This window comes from Mercenaria mercenaria, chromosome 6, assembly GCF_021730395.1.
Source record: "Mercenaria mercenaria strain notata chromosome 6, MADL_Memer_1, whole genome shotgun sequence".
Taxonomy (NCBI): domain Eukaryota; kingdom Metazoa; phylum Mollusca; class Bivalvia; order Venerida; family Veneridae; genus Mercenaria; species Mercenaria mercenaria.
Window position 1 is genome coordinate 9093721 of NC_069366.1, and position 20732 is coordinate 9114452.

Sequence of the window (20732 nt, forward strand, 5' to 3'; positions counted from 1 at the left end):
CGGTGATCTTGACCTTTGACCTACTGACCTCAAAATCAATAGGGGTTCATCTGCTGGTCATGACCAACCTCCCTATAAACTTTCATGATTCTAGGCCCAAGCATTCTCAAGTTATCATCCGGAAACTGTTTAACTGTTCCAGGTCCTTGTGACCTTTGACCTACTGACCTCAAATTCAAACTTGACCTGTATTTTATGATGTTACACCTGTGTACCAAAATTTATGATATCCTAGGCCCAAGCATTCTCAAGTTATCATCTGGAAACTGTTTACTGTTCCAGGCCACTGTTACCTTGACCTTTGACCTACTAACCTGTATTTTATGACGTTTCACCTGTGTACCAAAAATTATTTAAATCTGTCAAGCCTTTCACATGTTATTGTCCCGAAACTATGAAAACCAACAGAGGACTGACAGACCAACCGACAAGCTCACTCCTATATACCCCCTCAAACTTTGTTTGTGGGGGTATAATAAATAACTTTAATACAGCATTCCTCAGATGGACAACCATTTCCTAAATAATACTTCTGTTGTAAACTTCATATATTTTTGATAACATGCAAAAATTTAATTTATATACTTATCAAAACCACATGTAAGTAGTAACCGTCAGGATATTAAAATCTAAAAATACCATGAAATCCTATCCAATCAAAGGTTGAATTATTAAAACAAATTTCACTTGTGCATAGATAAAGAAAGATTACATTTTAGGTATTTTTTTGATATTAATAATTCTACAACTAATGTAAGATTTTGACAAGAAAGTGATTCAAAGTCAGCTGCCACTCATCCTTCCTACATTTACAAAACAATGGCCATAGATGTACTGTATAACACGTACAGTTAAATCTAGTCAATTAGTTAACAGAGTGTGTACTTAAATTTTGGGGAAAAAACTAACTTCTCAAATATATATTATTTATACAAGAGGGCCATGATGGTCCTGTATCGCTCACCTGAGTACCATTGCTCAAAATGATATGATCAAGTTTTGACATAGATAGGCATACGCAAAAAAATAAAGGGAGGTAATTTGTCATAAATTCAGTCAATATGTATTTTCTATGATTGTCCAAGTCCATCTGTTGACATAAATGAAATTTCAGATCAGTATCTTCATTAGTTACATAGATATGTCCATTTTAATTTGAAATAAAGGGAGGTAATTTGACATAAAATCAGTTCATAGTTATCTACCCTGATTGTCTCAGTCCAACTAATGACAGTAATGAAATTTCAAATAAGTCCTATACTTACTGATATAAATCCATTTTGATTACAATAAGGGGAGGTAATCAGATATAAAATAACTCTGGAACCTACGACTGGATCTGACAGATTTGTCATGGAACCCAAGATTTATTGTTGTTGAAGATATTTTGGAAGTTTGTATCAAATCAAACCATAAATGAAATCTCTATATGGCTGCAAAAGCCAAAATAGCAAATTCTGGACCTTTCAGGGGCCATAACTCTGGAACCCATAATGGAATCTGGCCAGTTCAAGAAAGGAACCAAGATCTTGTGGTGATACAAGTTGTGTGCAAGTTTGGTTAAAATAAAATCATAAATGAAGCTGCTATTGTGCAGACAAGGTCAAAATAGCTAATTTTGGCCCTGTTAGGGGCCATAACTCTGGAACCCATAATGGGATCTGGCTGGTTCAAGAAAGGAACCGAGATCTTATAATGACACAAGTTTTGTGCAAGCTTGATCAAATTCAAATCATAAATGAAGCTGCTATTGTACAGACAAGGTCAAAATAGCTAATTCTGGCCCTTTCAGGGGCCATCACTCTGGAACCCATAAAGGAATCTGGCCAGTTCAAGAAAGGAACCAAGATCTTATGGTGATACAAGTTGTGTGCTAGTTTGGTTAAAATAAAATCATAAATGAAGCTGCTATTGTGCAGACAAGGTCAAAATAGCTAATTCTGGCCCTTGCAGGGGCCATAACTCTGGAACCTATTATGGGATTTGCTAGTTCAAGAAAGCAACCAAGATATTATCGTGATACAAGTTGTGTGCAAGTTTGGTAAAAATCAAATCATAAATGAAGCTGCTATTGTGCAGACAAGGTCAAAATAGCTAATTCTGGCCCTTTCAGGGGCCATCACTCTGGAACCCATAAAGGAATCTGGCCAGTTCAAGAAAGGAACCAAGATCTTATGGTGATACAAGTTGTGTGCTAGTTTGGTTAAAATAAAATCATAAATGAAGCTGCTATTGTGCAGACAAGGTCAAAATAGCTAATTCTGGCCCTTGCAGGGGCCATAACTCTGGAACCTATTATGGGATTTGCTAGTTCAAGAAAGCAACCAAGATATTATCGTGATACAAGTTGTGTGCAAGTTTGGTAAAAATCAAATCATAAATGAAGCTGCTATTGTGCAGACAAGGTCAAAATAGCTAATTTTGGCCTATTCAGGGGCCATAACTCTGGCATAATGGGATCTGGCCAGTTCAAGAAAGGAATCGAGATCTTATGTTGATACAAGTTGTGTGCAAGTTTGGTTAAAATAAAATCATAAATGAGACCACTATTGTGCAGACAAGAAATTGTTGACGCACGGACGGACTGACGCGACGGACAAAGGGTGATCACAAAAGCTCACCTTGTCACTATGTGACAGGTGAGCTAAAAACACCAAAGTGTAGTGTAACCAGACAACCAAAGCAGGTTTAGTTTGACTATTTTTATTAAAGACCAACATTTTAGTTTCTACAGAGCCTTCACCAAATAATTTGATAACAATCATATGAACATTCCTACAGCACAATGATACCAATGCATTTACATGAAAGAAAAATATTTTTCGTATCAACCTGGCTGCATGCTGCTCTAACATCTTTCTGTAATTTACATTTTTCTATTTCAGTATTTCTACTTTATCCCTTACCCTGCTAAAATTTCATTAATGAACTTGTCCATCTTCCAATTTGGACAGTACCATTAACTATTAAGAGGTGCTTACCAAAAAGATACTGACTGAATGGCTAACAGTGCAGATCATGATCAGACTGGTCGCAAAGGCAGAATCAATCGTGTCCAGCATGATAAGGGTTATGTCAAAAGTTTTCCCATCGTATTTCACAATATTATCTTACCTCTGGAATGAAATAGACCTCATCAACTTCATAGCGAACCTTAAAATCATCTTCAGTTAGCAGTCTAAAACAAAAAAAAAACAACATATCATTACTTTGATATTATGCTGAAATATCCTAATCTGGTTTACCTTATTAAACCTAAATTATGACCTTTTTACAGTACTTTGTAAAGACCAGCCATAAACTTGAGTTGCACAGATGACATCATTTGAAATAAATGTTTCAGAAATATGGCATAATTGCCAATTCCTATTAAAAATGAGAGATTCCTACAGCCAACTTATTCCCAAAGGCAAACTTTTTGTTTTAAAGTTGTAAAGTCTGACTTTTGTTGCAAGTTCTTATACTGTTTTGCCACTTTAATAAATCTGTCATGACAGCAACAGGAGATAAGGTGTTATGAACTGAATGATCAAAGAAGATGACTTACTTGCCCATCCAGACAGCATATTCAGCGGGAAGTTTTGGAGCAAACAGCATGGTTTTTCCAGTATCCACCTCCACAGCCCCATAAAAGTCAGGTTCCTCTACACCAAACATCCAGTGGAAGAAAGATTCCTACCAACAAAAAGTATAATAATTTTGTCTCCTCTGCAAAAAAAGTTGTTAACTGCTCCTTAATGTAAATGCAGTAAACAGCTCCTTATTGTCAAAACAGTTAGCTGCTCCTACATGTCAACACAGTTACCTGCTCATTAATGTCAGTGCATTTAACTGCTCCTTTTTGTCAGTGCAGTTAACTGCTCTTAATGTAAATGCAGTAAACTGCTTCATAATACCAAAGCAGTTAACTGCTCCTTAATGTCAGTGCAGTTATTTGTTTTTTAACGTAAGTGCAGTTGTCTGCTCCTAAATGTCAGTGCAGCTAAATGCTCCTTATTGTCAGTGCAGTTAACTGCTCCTCAATATCAATGCAGTTAAATGCTCCTCAATGTCAGTGCAGTTATCTGATCATCAATGTCAATGCAGTTAACTTCTCCTTAATGTCAGTGCAGTTAACTGTTCCTTATTGTCAATGCAGTTAACTCAATGCAGTTAACTGCTCTTAGTGTCAATGGAGTTAATTGCTCCAGAATGTTAATGGAGTTAATTGCTTCTCAATATCAATGCAGTTAAATGCCCCTGAATATCAATACAGTTAACTGCTTCTTAATGTCAATGCAATTAACTTCTCCTCAATGTCAGTGCAGTTAACTGCTCTTCTTTAATGCCAATGCAGTTAACTGCTCTTAGTGTCAATGTGTTAACTGCTCCTTAAAATCAGTGCAGTTAAATGTTCCTTAATGTCAGTGCAGTTAACTGATTCTTAATGTCAGTGCAGTAAACTGCTCCATAATATTAATACAGTTAACTGCTCCTCAATGTCAGTGCAGTTAACTGCTCCTTAACGTCACTGCAGTTAACTGCTCCTCAATGTCAGTGCAGTTAACTGCTCCTCAATGTCAGTGCAGTTAACTGCTCCTCAATGTCAGTGCAGTTAACTGCTCCTCAATGTCAAAGCAGTTAACTTCTCCTTAATGTCACTGCAGTTAACTGCTCCTTAATGTCAGTGCAGTAAACTGCTCCACAAGATCAATGCAGTTAACTGCTCCTCAATGTCAGTGCAGTTAACTGTTCCTTAATGTCACTACAGTTAACTGCTCCGCAATGTCAGTGCAGTTAACTGCTCCTCAATGTCACTGCAGTTAACTGCTCCACAAGATCAATGCAGTTAACTGCTCCTCAATGTCAGTGCAGTTAACTGTTCCTTAATGTCACTGCAGTTAACTGCTCCGCAATGTCAGTGCAGTTAACTGCTCCTCAATGTCACTGCAGTTAACTGCTCCTTTATATCAGTGCAGTTAACTGCTCCTTAATGTCAATGCAATTACCTGAATCTTAATATCAGTGAAGTCAACTGCTCTTTAAAGTCAATGCAGTTAACTGATCCCTAATATCAATGAGGTTAACTGCTTCTTACTGTCAAAGCAGTTAACAGCTCCTTAATGTCAGTGAAGTCAACTGCTTCTTAATTTCAAAGCAGTGAACTGCTCCTTAATATCTGTGAAGTCAACTACTTCTTAATGACAAAGCAGTTTACTGATCCTTAATGTCAGTGAAGTCAACTGCTTTTTACTGTCTAAGCAGTTAATTATGCTCCTTAACGTCAGTGAAGTCAACTGCTTCTTAACGTCAAAGCATTTAACTGCTCCCTAATGTCAGTGAATTAAACTGCTTTTTAATGTCAAAACAGTTAAAAGCTCCTTAATATCAGTGAAGTCAACTGCTTCTTAATATCAAAACAGTTAACTGCTCCTTAATATCAGTGAAGTCAACTGCTTCTTAATGTCAAAGCAGTTAACATTAACTGATCCTTAAATTAATATATGTCAGTGAAGTCAACTGCTTCTTAATGTCAAAGCAGTTAACTGCTCCTTAATGTCAGTGAAGTGAACTGTTTCTTATGAAGTCAACTGCTTCTTAATGTCAAAGCAGTTAACTGCTCCTTAATGTCAGTGCCATTAACCAATTATTGCTTTGAAGTGACAATATGTGACATTTATATAACAACAGACATCTACATATTAATTAACCTACTAAAGCTCACAAATGAAGAAGTAATTTGCAGTCATACATAAATCTTCTGGTATTATGTTTATATAAATAATAGAGAAAATGTAGCATTTGTTATTTACCTGTCTGAATAATGGTTCATGATCAGAACAATATCTAGTGTCCGCTTCTCCTCCTTGTAACAAAATGACGGCTCCTTTTGGAACTTTATTATTTTTGTGGAGTCTTTCACACAGTCTCTGTCTGTTCTGTTTAAACATTGCCATGGAAACAACCAATGTATGGCTGCCTCTGCAATATGCCGGCCTAGACAAAAAAAATATTAAAGTTTTAAATTTTAACTGCACTGGTGTATGATGTGCTTGTATGTTGACATTTGATCAGTCATAATAAAAACAACAGCCTAATAAAAAAATATTTGTTTCCAGTAACATGCTCAAAAAAATTAGGGTAGGTAGGTCGGTAAATTTTTTTGGGGGGTGGGGGGGGTGATGTTTTTTTTATTAAGTGCGACTTTTTGGCAATTATTTTCGTGTCAAAAAATGAATACATATAAGGGGGGTTATGCCTTTAAAGCATCAGTAAGTTGATTTCTAACATCTCGGACCATGTTTAAAGCATAAAAATTGCAGTTTTGCAATTTTTGGTTGAAAAGTTGAAAAAAAATTTCTCCAAGGCCATAAAAACATTTAGGACTTGGCCAAGAATTTAGGGTAGGTTGGGATACCGGAAACAAACTTTTTTTTTCTATGCCTCAACTGATGTAATACTATGTCACCCAAATATATCCTGGACACAGGACCTGGTAGTGTACCAATATTTACATACAGGACATGAATGAATAACCAAATATTAATATGGCAGGGGATGTAATGTTACAACTAATGTTGATTATCATGTTTGGTTTTGAATGTATCCAGAGATCTATAAATATACAGTTGATTTGTCAGTTCCGGATCATGGGGGGTTCTGGATCACAGCACTGTTTACACTTATATGACGAAGATAATCATTTAGTTCTTAGCATGAATATTTGCTTCAATGAGGGAAATAACACACCAAAATATAACTTTTACAGATCGCTGGAATTGAAGAAAATTCGTGTTTTTGACAATCTATGTGATCCGGAACTCACACAACAGGGACACAACACAATTGAGACATTATTTTTAAACAAGAAAATATTTTAATATTTCCAACTTGTCAATGCGTAATGACTTGGTCGGATGAGAGAAAACAATTATTATTTCACAGGTGTCCCAGTGCATTTTAGTTTTATTCTAAAATGATCTGAGATAGACCAAAATGATCAGTAACTGACCAAAGTGGTGACACCACTGTTGCTCCTACAGTATAATCATTTACTTTGCATTTTCAAACCAAATGTGGTGATTTAAAAGCAAAAGGATTTTCCTTTCTCCCTGTGCAAAAATGTGTTTTAAAAATATATTTTCAAAGCTCAATAACAAATTATAGCCCTTAGTGATCTGGAACTCACTAATCGGCTGTACAGTACGTAGGTACCAATTAAGTTTTCAATTTCAATTCCAATCAATTTCAAGAAAAAGTAACAGAATCTTGATCCAAGCAACACCCAAGCATAAACAAAATACATTGATTCTGGTATGTATAGGTGTCATTCATTATGTTAAGCCATTTGGGGCATTTCAATTCTAAGATTCAGGAAATGATTATTTTTATGCTCTATCCAGAAACTACTACACTTTCGCGTAAATAATGATATTTACACAATGTCATAACCTCATGTATGAACATTTACATGTAAACTATGACCTTAAATGGAAAATAAATTGAATCGCTTACTCGACTCTACCTGAAGCCATATTTTATGAGAAAATACGTTTTCTGAAAGTGAAAGTAGACTTTGGCCTGCTGTCAAATATTCAATCAACGTCTAAGCGACGCTTATTATTTCTTCACATTTAAAAGCGTCTAGCGGTATGATCAAATGGAGTTCAAGAATTAGATGGAAATTGCTGTAAACTAAGATTCAAGGCTTTAACAAAGATGTCACACGTTCTTAAGCATTGGAGGGAAGCGGCAACACTGCTTTTAGTCGCTAAAACCAGGTCACCAGCTGTCACATCATTCCAGACTACAAATTTTGAGATATTGATGTTGAAAAGAAGTGGCAAATCCAAGTTCATGCCAAAATTGCATGTTTTCCCAGGAGGGGTTGCCCATGAATCAGACTTTTCCCCGGACTGGATGGAACTTTTCAGCAAAGCTGGCAATGATGTAGTTAGAAATATGCAAACTTTTGTTGAGCGTGGTGGTAAGGGTACACATATGTTTAGCCGATCTAGACCTGAAGAATTTTCCAAAATTCCAAGTGAACTTGCTTTCAGGATTTGTGCAATAAGAGAGACCTTTGAAGAGTCAGGTATTTTACTTGTCAGAGACTTGAACAGAGTGAAAAATGAACAAATTACAGAGAAAGAACAGCCTGTTTCTGGAAAGTCTGCAGTAATCTCGGATTCAATCCTGAAACCATGGAGGGAGAAGGTCGATGATGACGCATGGCAGTTTATTTCTATGTGCAAAGAGCTAAATCTTTTACCTGATATTTGGTCACTATACGAATGGTCAAACTGGCTTACACCCATTCTTCCTGGACAGCATGGAAGGTCACCAGCACGGAGATATGATACAGCTTTTTATTTGTGTGTCCTTGACTACATCCCGAATGCTGTACACTGTGACAAGGAAACTACAGAACTAGAGGTGCTAAAACTTATTCTCTTTATCTCTGTTTTGGAAATAATAGATAACTTTTTAAAAGTCTTGATGGTAAATCATGAGTATACAGTAAAATACTCATTACTTAAAGTCTTATGGCGATTCATGAGCAAGTATTTGAGCTATCTAGTGTTTTGAGCCATCTATTTACTGACTCAAACATACATGAATTGAACATGTTATTTATATATACAGTACCATAAGAACTGTGATGTGTGATAAAAGCACACTCCTGACATTTTCAGATAACCAGGTATAGATATTATCTCATAGATTGATCATCATCTTGGATTTACAAAACAGCTATAAGGAGTAATCATTATTTCCTTAATTTAATGTGAACAAATTTTGATTAAATAACTTCATCTCCAAGCTTTTATCAATAATCTGCAAAATAATGTTGTCTAAACTCTTCTATGACTTTAATTTCAAAGTGTATGCATAAGCTTTAAGATAAACTCCATCTCACATACTTTTCTGAAAATCAAGATCCTGTTTAATAGTTTTTCTTGTGATGAAGTTGCTTAAATCCAATAAAAAGAACATTTTCTTTGAGCTGTTATGGATAAAATTAATGATCTCATTATCAGCTTAAATATTTTGGCCAAAAATATTCAGTTTGGCATATTATTCAGAAAGAATATCAGTGATTGTCATAACATGTGAACATTTTGTATTAGCCAACTCTGAAAGAAAAAGGTGTGAACAATTTTGACGTCTAAGTTCCAAAGGGGTCTGACACGTGTTGGTCACCTTAATATGACAAATTAATAAATAGTCCCAAGCCACTGGGGACAAAAGCATGTGTCAATGGATATATAATTGTGACCCATGTTTTTGTCCCCAGTGGCTTGGGACTATTTATTATATCATATTAAGATGACCCACATGTGTCAGACCCTTTTGCTAAACTCAAGTTTGATAGCGAATAGATTAATTCAAAGGGACAGCATGTCAGACTTGAGCAATAGAGCAATATATGTTGACCCAGGCAAGGTAATTTCTTTCAAGAAATGTAAGGAAAATGACAGGGACCGTGTTTATTGCTTGAAGGAGCCCAGCATGTGCAAGTCGTTTCAGTGTACATTGTTGGAAGATGTACCATGTATTTCTGATTAATTTTAGAATTTATAACTGAGAAAAGGAAAATAAAGTCATAAGTTAGTAAAAACATTACAATCAGTCTGCCAGTGAATCTGCGTGTTATTTTATGAGCAAGCATTTTGTGAGCATAATGATTAGTCACTGCTGCTATGATATACAAAAACAATACATTTTGATTATATGCAGAATACGTAAGGGGTAGAGAAAGGGGAAAGCAACACTCCAGAAACTATAGCAGCGCAAACACGGACATGCACGAGACAATATGCGGACACACATGCACACAGACACACACACAGAGAAAACAAACAGACAAGCAGTAAAAAACATTAATCATGAAGTACAAACCATTAATTAGGAAATACAACATTCAGTTTTGATAAAGTAGTTGTTGAAGGGCTCGTGCTCTCTCTTTCTCTAATTGAAAGTATTTAAGTGGGACTTTTGGAAATTATTTTTGTGTCAAAAAATGAATACAAATAAGGGGGTTATGCCTTTAGAGCATCAGTAAGTTGATTGCCAACATCACTGACCATGTTTAAAGCATAAAAAGTTAAGGTGCTGTTTTGTAACTTTTTGTCTCCAAGGCCATAAAAACATTCAGGGTCAGGTAAAAAATTTAGGGTAGCTAGGTCGGGATACCGGAAACAAACAATTTTTTTTTACGCCTAAGCAATACAGAATGAATAGAGTTAACCATTACCTATTTTTTTGACAGTACCAAGCAAATATCCATTTGATTGCTTGGAAAGAAGGACAGTCAGACAGGTAGACATACATGCAATCACATAATATGTCTGGTTGTTCCAAAACAGGCATATAAAAATGGACAGTTTCAAAAGTCAAAATCCTGTGAAAATAATAGTTAGATATTGGTAAAAATGCAAGAAGAACGTACATTTTCTGCATTATTTCAAGAGTTGCAAAGGTTTATTTCCTTCTGCACAATATTTTGGTTATTAATTTAATATATTTTGCAAAAACCTTATGTCAAAAAGTCTGTACCACTAAGTCACTTTCAGAGTAGTCACTTTTTATGGATTTTTGAGAGAAATTAATTTTCGCCTTAAATATGTTAATCATTTATCTATACAATCAATTTCAGTGGACTTCATCCAGTGGATTTCTTATCAAACATAAAGATGAAAATAACCCACTGCAGCTTGCACCTCCACAAATAGTAGAGCTGGGTAGAATTCTTCATTTCACAGATGCAGAAAAACTGAAACAGTTTGCATGGGAGAGATCAGAATTGAGAGCACAGTGCTGGTTCCCAGTAACATGTTACTGTACTGATGGTGTATTGTTTATTTATCCAGGTATTGTATCGCTACTCTGTAGTGCCCCTCCACAGAGTGGCCAACCCACAAAACTTTTGGATGATGTCCAGATTCACATAGGATTTTGCTTATATTTCTTTGTTGTTTGACGGATTCAGTTCTCAATATTGTTCTCAAACACTTCGCCAAACTGTGAAAGTGTGGACGTTATCTATATACACAGTCCAAGAAAAGCAGTTGGGCAAAGTGTTTGAGAAAAGTACTGAGAACTCATGGTAGATGCTGTGTACGGTGGAAAGCACTTACTTTGCTGTCTTTGATGCAATTAATTTTATGAAAATCCGTCAAGAAATAATCGAGTGTGTACAGTATCCAAAACTCATGTGGGTTGGCCATGCAACCTGTTCCATTTAAAATAGATATATGTCCATAGGACATTGATGCACTGTACAGTCATATTTTACTTGTTGACAATGTAACACAAAGTGAACTTTCATATTACTTTGGGTTCAGGAGGAGTGGTGAGGGTTCGAGTGATCAGGGTGGTGGGCATGGGAAGTATGGATACTACAAAACATCATCAAGAAACTGAAAGAGTAAAAAAAAAAATAAAAAAAATTTTTGGTAGGAGGGGTAGACAGGAGTATGGGTGGGGTAAATTTTGGGTGTAGGTTTAGGGGGAGGGATAGGAAGGGGAAAGGGAGTGTAAATCCCAAATAAAACCCCTGGGTGCACAACTTTACATGCTCGACAACATTCCTATAAAGTTTCATGAAACAATATCAACTACTTCTTGAGATATGTACAGCAAAACTTTAAGGCACTTTATGCATATTTTTGACTAAGTCAAAAGTCACAACTAGATGGTCTTGTGGAGAGAAATTGCAAAAAAACTCCAGGTGTACAACTTCACATACTGCATAAAAATCCCCTAATGTTTCATGCTCTTACGTCAAATACTTAGTGACACAAACTTTTGGGCCCTTTAGGCATATGATATTTTTGACTATGTCAGGGATCAAAACTTGGTCTGACTGAGTGGAATCTCAAACAAAACCTAAAGTGCACAATTTCAAATGCTGAATAATATTCCTGTAAGGTTTCATGACTCTGAGTAGAAGTTTCAGGATGGTATCTTTGGTTACTTATGTAACAATTACGTAATTTCAATAATTTTCTGTGACGTTTTGTGATGCGGCAGGTTTCATAACGTCCTGTGAACAAAGGTGTCACCTGTTCTAGAAATAAAAATACTCTTTTAATGACTTTTTAGCTTCACTATTCAAAGAATAGGTAGAGCTATTGGACTCGCCTGTGCGTCGGCGTCAGTGTCCCTATTTGGTTACGTTTTTGAATGTAAGCTGGTATCTCATGGTGAGCTATTGTGATCACGCTGTGTCTGGCATCTGTCCTGCGTGTGTGCGTCTGTCCATCAAGTCGTCCGTCTGTCGTCAACATTTGTGTTTAAACGACATCTCCTCCAAAACCAATGAATGGATTTTGATGAAACTTGGCCATGTTTCTTGGGTGGTCCTCTACCAAAGTTGTTCAAACGGTTCCCCTTGGTTTCACATAGGGGCTGCCAGAGTTAAAAATAGAAAAAACTTCAAACAATATCTCCTCCTAAACTGATGGTCAGATTTTGAAATAATTTCACACAAATGGTCACCCACTAGCAAGATTTTTCAAATTATACCGATTCGTCAAAAAACATGGCTGCTGGAGGGTGTGGTATTTTTTCCCTATATGTATATAGTGGAAACTTTAAAAATCTTCTTGTGTGAAACTGCTTGCCTGAATTTAGAATAATTTTACACAAATGGTCCTTGTGTGACCCTCTACCAAGATTGTTTAAATTATTTTGATTTGTCAAAAAACATGGCCGCCAGAGGGCATTGTCACTTTTCCCTATATGTATATAGTAAGTGGAAACTTTAAAAATCTTCTTGTGTGAAACTGCTAGCCCGATTCTAAAATAATTTTACACAAATGGTTCTTGTGTGACCCTCTACCAATATTGTTCAAATTATTTTGATTCATCAAAAACCATGGCTGCCAGAGGGCGTGGTCACTTTTCCCTATATGTATATAGTGAAAACTTGTGTGAAACTGCAAGCCCGATTTTAAAATAATTTTACACAAATGGTTCTTGTGCTCTACCAAGATTTAGGCATAGGAAATATAGATCAATATAATTGCACCTTTACTAATCCTACCAGGTGTTCTGTATTACAAAAGTGCTTCTATTGTGACATTTTGATACAAGCAAAACTGTATTATCTGCACTATCATTTACTTACAGGTACTTCATTTTATTATTGGCTTGTTAAAAGTTAATTTTTTCCATATGTAAGTTGACAGAATCATTGGAACCATGTTCTGAGGGGTAAATCAAACACAAATGAATAAATCCTAAATGTTTTTATTGTGCAAAAAAGTATGATATTGTGTCTAAACAGATTTCATTTTCCACTCAATTGTGTAATTGCAAGGGAAGGAAACTAATAGATATCTCTGCTTATAAGTACTAGTCCAAGGCAAGAGTTGTCATTCTTTGTGGATCACAACTTTAAATTAAAAATTAAAACTTCTGTTATTGATATTAACAAAACTATCATAAACTTCGCATTTGTGAAATCATTTTTGGTTATTTCAAGGACTTGGAAATCAATTTCTAGACTTTATTTTATGTATTACTATCACTGAAAATTTAAGGGTCTATCTCTACAAGATTGTTCAAATTATTCCGATTCGTCAAAAAACATGGCTGCCAGGGGGCGTGGTCACTTTTCTTCTCTGAATCAATAATATAGCTAGAGCCTTGATATTTGGCGTGTGATATCAGATTTGTAATGTCTACCATAATTGTTCAAATTATTGCCCTAGGTTCAAAGTGTGTGTGACGTCATGTATATAATATAGGCTAACATAGAAAAAACCTAACTCTGTACTTATACAAACACACTTGAAGCTTTGTATCAGGTGAGCGCTTTCGGGTCAGTGACCCTCTTGTTCATGAATTATGCCTCCTTTTACTTAGAATTTAAGGTTAACTTTGATGCATTTTCACTATATCTCAGTTATTACGAAATGCATTTGATTCAAACTTGAAGTAGTTGTTCCACATCATCACCCACATCATATGACACAAGGTGCATAATATTTTATGAATTATGCCCCCTTTTTGCTTAGAATTATACTAATATAGTGTTTTGATACACTTTATCTTTACCTCTCTTATTAACCACGTTGTTGAAAACCTGAGTTATTAGATTGGGGTATGTCGTTGGTCTGGCGGGCGGGCGGGAGGGCGGCAGCGTCAAACTGGTGTTTCCGGTCAGTAACTTTTGTTTTGGTAAAGATATTTGAATAAAACTTGGTATGTATGTAGCATATATCAAGACAAAGGCTGGGTTTGATTTTGGGGTTTCTGGGGTCAAGGTCAAGGTCACTGTTACTTAAAATAGAAAAAGGGTTTCCGGTCAATAACTTAACTTAGGAATGAGCTATCATGATGAAACTTGGTGTATAGAAAACTTATATAAAGTTGTAGCTTGGGATTGATTTTGGGGTTTCTGGGATCAAGGTAAAGGTCATTGTTACTAAAAATAGGGTTAGGGTTAGGGTTGTGCTTAAAAGTGGTGCACTGTGATTCAGTATACTTTTTTATTCTTACGAAAAGTGTTGAAAACCTGGTTTCGTGGCATTGCCCCGTTTCTTGTTACTTAATATTTTTGACACAGACTGAAGCTATTATGCAATATCTTCATCCACCATTGGAGTCATTAAACACTGCAGTGACAACTCCAGTTTCCTCAGATGTGCCCAGTTTCACTATCCAGCATCAAAATAGTCGAGCACCCTGTCTCCTGTGACAGCTCTTGTTATCTAGTTCAAATGAAACTTGGTATACATCAACAACTTGAAGTGACATGCACACATTTTTGGGGACTTTTAAATTATGTCTAAATATTATTTTTTGAGTTTTTGGACTTAACAATACAACTACATCTGTACCTTGTGTATTCAACTCCTTCTATGGTTTCCATCAAATTTAAATGAAACTTAGTATACTTAATCAACATGAAGTGGGCATGGTCATATGCTTGGGAGTTTTTCTTTTTGTCTATTTTTTTTTTTAATTAGCCTTTTTTTGACTGTATATATTATTCTATCAAGTATTTTCATGAGGCATGGGTCATACAATGTTTATATCATTCTTGTTATCTGTTTGTGTTTTTGTGCCTCTCAAAATACTTTGGGTGGGAGCCCTTATATTAGCCGATTTCAGTTTGTAAAAATGTCCTGTAGTCCGAATAGAAGAAATAAAATAAAACAAATGTGTATTTTTAAGCACTGTTTTAATATAGCACCTATGTATATGAACTTACATATTCATTCATGAATAAAAGCAATTGAATCATGAGATGAGTTTTTCAAGCACTGGCAAAAAGATGGAAAAATTTTGTCTGGCATGCAAGAAATAAAAATCTTCTACAGAAATTAAGAATATTGCATCATTTGTTGCCACTCAGTGAGTTTCTACCTGAAGTATAAGTAGAGCTGTTGCATTCATCCATACGTCCGCTTCAACATCTGTGTCCTGATTTGTCAAGCTTTAGTATGTAATCTGGTTTCTCAGTAGCTACTTGTTGGAATTGATCAACACGCTTGCTTGTTTGGATGGTTTGCTATGCAATGCAGAGGTTCCATAACCAGATTTAATTTTTGCTTAATTAAGAAATAATATATCTCATTTTGTGATTTGTCATTGAATAAAATCATTGTTTGGAGTTCAGATACAAAGGAATTATATCACGAGGGCACAGCGATGCTTGCCTCCAAACAGCTCTGCTTCAGAATATTATTTAAAAATATTAAGTAAAACAAATTTCTGATAGAGAATACAATATATGAGCCGTGCCATGAGAAAACCAACATAGTGGCTTTGCGACCAGCATGGATCCAGACCAGCCTGCGCATCCGCGCAGTCTGGTCAGGATCCATGCTGTTCGCTAACAGTTTCTCTACTTCCAATAGGCTTTGAAAGGGAACAGCATGGATCCTGACCAGACTGCACAGGCTGGTCTGGATCCATGCTGGTCGCAAAGCCAGTGTTGGTTTTCTCATGGCGCGGCTCATATACTAATCAAATATTTTATTTATTTTGAGCCATACTGTAGATGATGTGTAAAGCATGCTGGAACTGTTTATGCAGAAATTAACGAACCTTTTTCGTCTTAGGTGATGATCTTTATCCAGAAATCCCAGATTTTACTGGAGAGGGCCCCAAATTCACAGTGGAGGGAACAATTGAAGAACTACGTAAAAAGTACCCAAATATGAACAGGTCAGAGATGGTTATAGGTGAAAAAGGAGTGGATCGGACATTTAAATGTAACGTGAAAATGTCTGATGGTCAAGTCAGTCCATTGTTTGTAAATTTTACAGAGGAAAACATACCGGTTTCTAATTTGTGAATCAAATTAACATTATCAATACAGAATTGAGACTGACATCTGAATATTAAGTGAACAAATACAGAGTTGATTTTGTTATCAGTATGTTAAAGAATACAGAACTGAAATTGACATTGGAATATGTAGTAAACAAATGAAGAATCAAAACTGACATCTGAATATTAAGTAAACAGATGCAAAATTGAAATTGACATCTGAATAATTATTAAGTGAATGGATACAGAATCTATTATTAAAAAATCTAACATCTGAATGTCAGGTTGTTAATGTATATAGAATCAAATTTTTAAACATCTAAATATAGGATGAATGGAAACAGAATCAAATTTGCTAATACATATTCTATAAAATGATGCTGTTATGTGTAAAGATATTTCTAATGGTGTGATATTTGTCTTGGTATTTTGATCTAATTAATTTGTTCAGCTGCTTATGTATTAGAAAATATTAAATTATTCATTACGTAAAACAGTTGTCTGTTAGTAGCAGTGTTAACCTCATAGTGAAAAAATAATGGTTTTATATGTTTGATTTTATACTTTATTGTAAAGCATTACATTTATATTGTGATATTTTGAGTTAAAAATACTGTATTTCTGTCCCCAAAATCTTTGTCCAGGTAGCTCCTCCTCCTCCTCCTCCTACAGTTTTTAAAGGATTTTAGCCCGAACTTACAGAAATATATTATGAACAGAAGTGAACTTGCACAAAGAATGTACTGTGGCATGTCTAGGAGTTATGACCCTTTGAGATTTTATCCCCTTTGAGGGTTATGCTCCTTTGAAATTTTACAGCATTCTGTATATTGCCAAAGACTGATAAAAACCCTGTCTGGATAACTCCTCTTACAACTTTTAAGGGATGTCATGCAAACTTACTGGAATATAAATATGAAGACATTATTGAACTTGCGTTCATTGTCAGCATATACTTTCAAAATTTTACAAAATGCTGTATTTTGCCATATGGGTAACTCCTGTAACAGTTTTCAAGGGACCTACCCAAAACAACAGAAAGGTATTGATTTTCAGTGAACTTGGCATGTTGTTAAGATATTCATATATGACTGTATACCCAAGTATATAAATAAACGCTGCCCTCCTAATAAACACACTTCCTTCTGTTTGGCAAAAAAAAGTATTTTTGCAGGATATACCTGTACATTTTTGTACTACCATACATCCTAGTCTAAACCTCTGACCACCCAGTAAACCTCCCCCTTCCTGTTAACCAGAAACAAATTTTAGCTGTATAATTCGAATTTATAGCTATAAACCCTGACAAAATTAAAGAGGTATTCAGTGTGAGTTGTTGAATAAACAACTTCTTTCGCAAATGCGTATAAAGCTACAGAATGGAATTTCAAGGTTCTTGTTTAGTAATAATATCAGTAAGAATACCGTAAGTGCAAAGTTTTGATGCATTTTCTCTTTATCTCTATAATTACATGATTGATTTGCTTCAAACTTTAAATAGTTATTCCTCATCATCACCCACAACATATGGCACAAGAACCATAATTCGTGCGCTAATATTTTATAAATTAAAACCCTTTTTACTTAAAATTTCAGGTTAAAATTTATCTCACTTAACTTTCACTCTGTCTCATTTATTACTGAATGGATTTGATTCAAACTTAAAAGAGTTGTTACACAACATAATAATTATTATGATATGACACAAGGCTCATAACTATGGCACCAATTTTTAGCTCACCTGAGCAATGCTCAGTTGAGTTTTTGTGATTGCTCAATGTCCGGCATCAGTCGTCTGTCTTCACGTCATCTGTCACTGTTTAGCTTGTGTATGCTATAAAGGCTGTATTTTTCTATTGATCTGCATGAAATTTGGTCAGAATGATTGCCTTGATAAAATCTAGGTCAGGTTTGAAAATGGGTCATCTGGGGTCAAAAACTAGGTCACTAGGTCAAATCAAAGAAAAACCTTGTGTATGCAATAGGGACTGCATTTTACACTGGATCTTCAAGAAATTTGATCAGAATGTTTGTCTTGATGAAATCTAGATGGAGTACAAATATGGGTCATCTGGGGTCAAAAACTAGGTCACCTGGTCAAATCAAAGTAAACCCTTGTGTATGCAATAGGGGCTGCATTTTACACTGGATATTCATAAAATTTAGTCAGAATGGTTGCCTTGATGAAATCTAGGTCAAGTTCGAATATGGGTAATCTGGGGTCAAAAACTAGGTCGCATTTTTCAGTTGATCTTCATGAAATTTCTTCAGAATGATTGCCTTGATGAAATCTAGGTCAAATTTGAATATAGGTCATCTGGGGTCAAACACTAGGTCACTAGGCAAATCAAAGAAAAAATTTGTTTATGCAATAGGGACTGCATTTTACACCAGTCCTGATCTTCATGAAAGTTGATCAGAATGTTTGTCTACATGTAATCTAGGTCAAGTTCAAATGTGGGTCATCTTTGGTCTAAAACTAGGTAACCCAGTCAAATCAAAGAATAACTTTGTGTACTCAATAGGGGCTGCATTTTACACTGGATATTCATAAAATTTAGTCAGAATGGTTGTCTTGATGAAATCTAGGTCAAGTTGAATATAGGTAATCTGGGGTCAAAAACTAGGTCGCTAGGTCAAATCAAAGAAAAACCTTGTGTATGCAATAGGGACTGCATTTTACACTGGATCTTCATGAAATTTGGTCACAATGTTTGTCTTGATGAAATCTAGGTCAAGTTCGAATATGGGTCATCTTTGTCAAAAAGTAGGTCACCTGGTCAAATCAAAGAAAAACTTTGCGAATTCAATAGGGGCTGCATTTTAGGCAGGATATTCATGAAATTTTATGAAAATGTTTGCTTTGATGAAATTTAGGTCAAGTTCAAATATGGGTCATGTTAGGTCAAAAACTAGGTCACCTGGTCAAATCAAAGAATAACCTTGGGTATGCAATAGGGGCTGCATTTTTCAGTGGATCCTCATTGAATTTAATAAGAATGTTTGTTCTGATGAAAGCTAGGTTGAGTTCAAATATGGGTCATGTTGGGTCAAAAACTAGGTCACCTGGTCAAATCAAATAAATACCTTGCCTATGCAAAAGGGGTCGCATTTTAAGCAGGATATTCATTAAATTTGATCAAGCTGTTCTCAGGAGAGAAACCTAGGACCATCTGATCCTCTTGTTTATTTTTACTTACAATTTAAGGTTAATTTTGATGCATTTTCACAATATCTCTGTTATTGCTGGAGGAATCTGGTTTAAATAATGAAAGTTGTTCCACATCATTACCCACAGCATTTGGCACAAGGGCCATAACTCTTGCACCAATATTTCATGAATTATTCCCCCTTTTTACTTAGAATTTCAGGTTAATCTTGGTGCACTTTCACTATTAATATCTTTGTTACCGGTATTACTTAATGAGTTTGATTAATATTTGAAACAGTTCATCCACATCATTGTCTTCATCATATGACACAATGTCCATAACTCTGGTGCAAATATTTCATGAATTATGTCCCCTTTTTACTTGGAATTTCAGTTTAATTTTTATGCTTTTTCATCATATCTCTGTTGTTACTAAATGGATTTGATTCAAACTTAACATGGTTGTTCCACATCATCACTCATATCATATGACTCAAGGTAAATGTGGCACCAATATTTCATTTTTACTTAGAATTTTAGGTCAATTTTGATGTATTTTTACTATATCTCTGTTATTACTGAAGGAATCTGGTTCAAACTAAACAATTGTTCCACATTATTACCCACAACATTTGGTATAAGGGCCATAACTCTTGCACCAATATTTCATGAATTATGTCCCCTTTTTACTTAGAATTTCTGTTTAATTTTGATGCTTTTTCATCATATCTCTGTTGTTACTAAATGGATTTGATTCAAACTTAACATTGTTGTTCCACATCATTACCCATATCATATGACTCTTGGTAAATCTGACACCAATGTGCTATGAATTAGGCCCCACTTTTGCTTAGAATTTCAAGTTCAAATTGTAATGCAGTTTTGCTCTATCTCAGTTTTTACTTAATACATTTCAGTCAGATTTAAAATAGTTGTTCCACATTATTATCCACGTGATGTGACACATGGTGCATTACTCTTGCAGAAATTTTCCATGAATTATGTCCCTTTTATACTTAGTTAATGTTTTGTTACACTTACTATTTATCTCTGTTATTATCACAGATACTAAGTACCTTTGAGACATACTTAAACAATTGTCCAATATCTGCATCCACATTGGAGTCATTAAACACTCCGGTTATAGCTCTGGCTTCCTCAAATGTGCCCAATTTAACTATCCAACATAGAAATAGTCGAGCGCACTGTCTCCTGTGACAGCTCTTGTTTAGCTCACCTGAGGATGCACAAGAGTAAACTTTAAGCATCGTTGGATGTCTGCCATGCATCCAACATCCACAGTGTCTAAAAC

At 35.3% G+C, this 20732-nt stretch overlaps 2 protein-coding genes across 3 annotated transcripts in view; one reads left to right on the forward strand and one right to left on the reverse strand.

The window, feature by feature from the left end:
* The window catches only part of LOC123549709 (xaa-Pro dipeptidase-like), a 20497-nt gene extending 12878 nt beyond the window's left edge, over positions 1 to 7619 (reverse strand). For both annotated transcript variants that reach the window (XM_053545030.1, XM_053545029.1), the window contains exons 1-4: positions 7495 to 7619; positions 5793 to 5976; positions 3548 to 3675; positions 3115 to 3178 (exon numbers count right to left, since the gene is read on the reverse strand). In XM_053545030.1, coding sequence (XP_053401005.1) covers positions 3115 to 3178; positions 3548 to 3675; positions 5793 to 5976; positions 7495 to 7514 — 396 coding nt within the window. In that variant the 5' untranslated portion in view covers positions 7515 to 7619. The remainder of the gene's footprint in view (positions 1 to 3114; positions 3179 to 3547; positions 3676 to 5792; positions 5977 to 7494) is intronic.
* LOC123549710 (acyl-coenzyme A diphosphatase NUDT19-like) lies at positions 7615 to 16866 on the forward strand. Its single transcript, XM_045338025.2, has 3 exons — positions 7615 to 8415; positions 10640 to 10853; positions 16059 to 16866. The coding sequence occupies exons 1-3, from the start codon at positions 7699 to 7701 to the stop codon at positions 16292 to 16294; spliced, it is 1167 nt and encodes a 388-aa protein (XP_045193960.1). The 5' UTR covers positions 7615 to 7698; the 3' UTR covers positions 16295 to 16866.
* The last annotated feature ends 3866 nt before the right edge of the window (positions 16867 to 20732 follow it).